Genomic DNA, 5,147 nt, shown 5'->3' with positions numbered 1-5,147 from the left:
AAAAAAAAAAAGGTAATATCCAGTTTATTTTCATTCTGAGTATGGGAGAAAATGTTCTGCTTAATGTTATATTTGAAGTTCTTTCAAAAGTATTTGTCTGTAGAAGGCTTTTGGAGAAAAATTAGTCTTCCAATTCTAATAAAGTGGAGGCTGGGAGTGTCAAAGTACTTCAAAAATTAAAAAAAAAAAAAGTCACCGACATTAAGCTTGATATGAAATTCAAATACAAAAAAAAAAAAATGCTCACTTTTCCAAGTACATGAGACATCTTTAATTGTAATGAAATAAAATCTGAAAATCAGTCTAAATCATTTTAAAAAGTAAACATGAGTTGCAATATTATACCTGTAGCGTGATTAATTCCATTCATTGTCATTAGAAAGTATGCAAAATATTTATTAAGGGCTTTGCCTGCAGAGGCACAACATAAATAGAACACGTCCTCCTGAAATGTAATCAGTGTACACGTCAACCAGTTGAGAATCGGCGGTGAGGGGGGGGGGCGGCACTTGAGCTGGGGCTGGGTTCCCTGGCGGAACTTGGGCAGGGCCCGGACAAGCTGGGCTCCAGAGCCAGGCCAGGCAACTGCTTCTGCCACCGGCTCTGCAAAAGTCTGCTAGGCAAATGCAAAAGTGCACTCGGAACTTGCTGGAAGGGCAGTGCCCCGGTGCTGGAGGTCTTCCTTAATCCACACCTTCAAAGCCTTGAGCATTCTCCACGGCCATGAGAAGTTTCTCCCGTAAATCTTCAAAGGTTTCATATGGAGGTAAATCAAGGCGATTAAAGCTGCCAAAGAAATGGACAGTAGAGGTGAGTGGTTGCCACTCCCCTGGCCATAGCAGCACTCTCTGGTTTTGGCTAATAGGGCATTGGCTGTTTGAGCAAGGGAATTAAAAAAGACAATAGAATTTTATTCTCCAAAGCCAAATTCTAGCGATGACAGTGCCTATGCCAAACAAGCCATAGGATCCATAGGGAAAAGAAAGGAATCTTCCAACTGCCCATGACTCCTCTGCTATTGGGAGGGAGATTCAAAGACAAGACAAGTACCACATATACAGACTGAAAATGTGAGCTGGGGAGATGGCCCAGCAGGTAAGCCTGGGGTCTTGGTTCAACATCCAGAAGCCACACAAGGGCGGAAGGAGAAAACTGACTGTAGAGTTGTCCTCTGACCACACCGGTAGCGTGTGCACCCCATCCTACACCACACACACACACACACACACACACACACACACACAGAGAGAGTGTTATAATAATAATAATAATAATAAAGACCCTTTTTAAAAGAAAAGAAAACCCACGGAGTGTGAGGCATGTACACCTCAGGAATGAAGGATGGACAGATACTCATACTATCTCTGTTCCATCATGCCTGAGCCACTTGTTACAGGTATAAAGCAGGTAAGGTTATATGTTCTGAGCATGTGTGTATGTGTGTGTGTGTATTCCCCAGCCATGCATATATGCAGGTCTTTAAGAAAGAAGGAAGAGGGCTGGAGAGATAGCTCAGTGGTTAAGAGCGCTAACTGCTCTTCCAAAGGTCCTGACTACAAATCCCAGCAACCACATGGTGGCTCACAACCATCCGTAATCAGATCTGATTCTCTCTTCCGGAGCGTCTTAAGACAGCTACAGTGTACTTACATATAATAAATAAATGAATCTTTAAAAAAAAAAAAAAGGAAGAAGGAAGAGCCAAGGTTCCATGGGCCCCATTCCTATGAGTGTTGTAGACCCTAGAACAGAGGCCATGCTGCCCTGGGCTCCAGAAAACTGAGCCACCTCTGCTACCAGTGAAGTTCAGAGAGACAGAGACAGAGAGAACTGCATTCTTTAAAAGCTCCATAGCAACATGGCTTCAGCTGGGGTGGAGGGGATATAGCTCACCCTTCAAGAGCGAGGTCTTTGAATTTAGATGGACGCCCTCCGCAAGAAATCAAGGCTACTTATTTACTAGGTGAGTACAAATCCTGCCTTCTCAATTTGTGACTTTTGGCACATCATCTCAGTTCTCTGACTCTGTCTGCTCAAGCGCAAAAGGGAGAGACTGTTCCCAGGAGTCTGGGAGGGTCGGATCAAAATATATGCAAGAAGGGGGGGTGGGAGCAAGTGCCCAAAAGTTGTCAACTAAGACAACTCACCGCTATTGAGCAATGCTCTCTCTTACCCAGCTCAAGAGCCTTTAAAAGTGGCTGTTAGCCCTGGAAGGAAGCTGTCCGAACTCTGCAGACATCCTTCCCTAGAAGAAAGGCCCAGCACTGTGGACAGTGCCTGCTCTGAATGGCCAGTTTCAGTCTGGAATCAGTGTGCCTGTCAGAAAGGACCACACTGCACACAGATGGTTCTTCTGGTGAGGTAGGGGCACCCGCAGCAGCCTGCTCCCCCACTGACAGTTTTCACAAAGGATCTTACAGGCACTGTGGGTGAGGAAGGGTGCTCACATCAGCTCAGCACGGGCTTTTAAACATGCCCGTGCTGAGAAAGGCGGGGCCACACCACACCGTCTTACTTCCTACAAAGCAAGAGGGAAGCAAAAGCCTGTGCAGAATCAAGGGAGCCCAACTGAGTTTGGACCAGAAGAAGCTTGCTGAATGCTGCTGTAAAATCTGCTAGGCTGTGCCTGTCCCTGTCCTGGGTGTTGTATGACCCTCTCAAGCCGATTCCTGGGGCTTCCTCCTCCCTCTCCACACAGAGTGACCTGACTGCGCCACAGCCCATGGGTCCCTCAGACTGTATGAATGGAAGGTCATTTAAATTGATGGTGCTATGGGGAATTCTGTCCTTAATTTTATTTAAAAAAAAAACATGTTTATTGTATGCATGCGTGTATACCACAGTGCACATGTGCAGGTGGGAAGACAGTGTGCAGGAGTTGGTCCTCTCTCTCCACCATGTGGATCCCAGTGGTCCAACTGAGGCTCTCAGGCTTAATGGCAGGAGAACCATCACTGTATCTTATCCTTATTTTGCAACAACCAATTTAAAGTGGGAGTTAAAAAAAAAGTCCAAGTATGTGAGAGGTAGGGGACTGTTGTACTCACAGACGGTGAGCAAGAAAGTTCTGCTCTAAAATAGATGGGAAAGCCGGGCGGTGGTGGCACACGCCTTTAACCCCAGCACTTGGGAGGCAGAGGCAGGTGGATTTCTGAGTTCGAGACCAGCCTGGTCTACAGAGTGAGTTCCAGGACAGCCAGGGCTACACAGAGAAACCCTGTCTCAAAAAAAACCAAAAAAAGATGGGAAGATGGTTTAGGGTGATTCCTGGGAGCACTAAGACTTAAACAAGGGCACTGGACCCATCAAAATCATGGTTTAAACTTTGCTACGCTTTATGGAAAGATCAATATTGTCATCTTACACTATTGCTGTTCTGCACTGGAAGCTAATGGTGGGCAGAACTCAGTGTTCTATGCTCCCATGACAGCTTCACCCAGCCGGTACCTGAGGTCATGCCAGCCTTAGATTCATTTCTATGCTCTGCCTACATGTATGTGTGCCACATGTGTACCCGGTGCCCTGTGGAAGTCCAATCTCCTGGACCTGGACTAACAGGTGGTTGTGAGCCATCCGGTAGGGGCTGTGAGCCAAACCCAAGTCCTCTGCAAAGAGCAATGAAAGCCATCTCTCCAGCCCCCATGAGGATTTTGTTACTTACCATGTATGAGCTCTGGGCAGTTTTTCAGGGCTGCCCCATTGCTCTATTGTAAACAGCTGAGGACCATTGGAACCTGAGCAAAAAAAGGAAAGGACGCATCAACAGGCTTGAAACAGCAGAACAAAGTTGTGATGGGACTTGGGGGAAAGGCAGGAGGGCTCTCAGAGCGAGGTCTGCCTGGGTGGGTCCTGTGGGAAACCCCTGGTCCGCACCGCTCTCTACCTCAGGGGGAAGCAGTGCAATGTGAACTCTGATGCACAGTGCAGAAAGAGCCCTGCAGTCTAGAGGAGGGAGCCTTCAACCATATGGGTGATTCTGAAAGATTTGATTTTATACGCCGAACCAAAAAACCTGGACTATGGAGAAAGGGAGGAGGTCTCTGTGTGAACACTGCCTCAGTCCTTGCAGGTTCAAGCCCTCTCTGTTCTGCATCTCCATGGCTCTCTGTGGAACTAATACAGGTACGTCTGGAGAGGGGCAGAGGACTCTGGGGCACGCCATACTCACCATAAAGTTCGGCAAATCCATTCATGGGTACTCTGGAGGTGCCTGTGACAAACTGCAGTAACCGGATCCTCTTCTCAGCATCCATCAGCAGCACGGCCTGTCAGAGGCAGAGAGTCACTGTCACCCTGCAGCACATACCACACCACACACTGCCTGCAATGCAGACAGGCAACCAAATTCTCATTTACACTGCATGGAATCACCTATACCAGGACTGGCATTGCCCCCTGACCCCCCTTTATAACAGTTGCTACAATCCCAGCCTCTCTAATCTCAGAATGGCTGGGTCCCTTTTTTCTTTTGCCAGTAGGCCAAAATAAATGATATAAAAAGAAAACCCTTTGATGGGCTCAAGCTCAGGTTTCTGGGTTTGAGATTTGGTGTCTCCCTGAAGCCAGTTCTAACCAGGCAGTGTTCCAGTTGTATCTAAACAAGGGGACGCCAGGTGACGAGACAGGGCCACAGAAAGCTCCCTAGTGACATTTTACAAATAGAAGGACACTAGAGTCAGAAATGGGCCTGTGAAGCAATCTGTGCGCCTCCTAGCACTGAACTAGCCTTCCTGGGCATGTGTTTTGATTTTCTATAAGAAAATCCAAAACCAAAGCTGGGTCCTAATCTTTGAAAATTCCGGTTCTTCCTCTCTGTATTTCACCAGCACTTGAAATATAAAAGGCGTTAGTTGATTTCTTAAATTTTTTTTAAAGTCAGCATTTGTCAATTTTAGTAGCATATACTTTTATTCCCAGCACTTTGGAGGCAGAGGCAGGTGAATTTCTATTTTGAAGGTAGCCTGAGCTACACAGTGAGATCTTGTCTTAAAACATATATGTTTTTTTAAAACATATATATATATATATATATATATATATATATATATATATGTGTGTGTGCTACCATGCAGGGCTGATTTCCTTTTTTGAATATAAATAGTCTTTTAATTAAAAAAGGTTTTTTGGTAGAGGAATTAATTGTTTTT

At 45.9% G+C, this 5,147-nt stretch overlaps 1 protein-coding gene across 10 annotated transcripts in view; it reads right to left on the bottom strand.

Annotated features, from left to right (window-relative positions):
• Window positions 1-252: 252 nt before the first annotated feature.
• Nedd4l (NEDD4 like E3 ubiquitin protein ligase) overlaps window positions 253-5,147 on the bottom strand; it is a 341,716-nt gene continuing 336,821 nt past the window's right edge. For all 10 annotated transcript variants that reach the window (XM_031365878.1, XM_031365882.1, XM_031365880.1 and 7 more), the window contains 3 exons: window positions 4,169-4,265; window positions 3,662-3,734; window positions 253-786 (listed from right to left, as the gene is read on the bottom strand). In XM_031365878.1, the coding sequence (XP_031221738.1) occupies window positions 684-786; window positions 3,662-3,734; window positions 4,169-4,265 (273 nt within the window). In that variant the 3' untranslated portion in view covers window positions 253-683. The remainder of the gene's footprint in view (window positions 787-3,661; window positions 3,735-4,168; window positions 4,266-5,147) is intronic.

The sequence above is a fragment of the Mastomys coucha genome, unplaced genomic scaffold, assembly GCF_008632895.1.
Source record: "Mastomys coucha isolate ucsf_1 unplaced genomic scaffold, UCSF_Mcou_1 pScaffold13, whole genome shotgun sequence".
NCBI classification, from domain to species: domain Eukaryota; kingdom Metazoa; phylum Chordata; class Mammalia; order Rodentia; family Muridae; genus Mastomys; species Mastomys coucha.
Note: the sequence above shows the minus strand (reverse complement) of the source record. Positions and strands in the feature narration are given on the sequence as shown.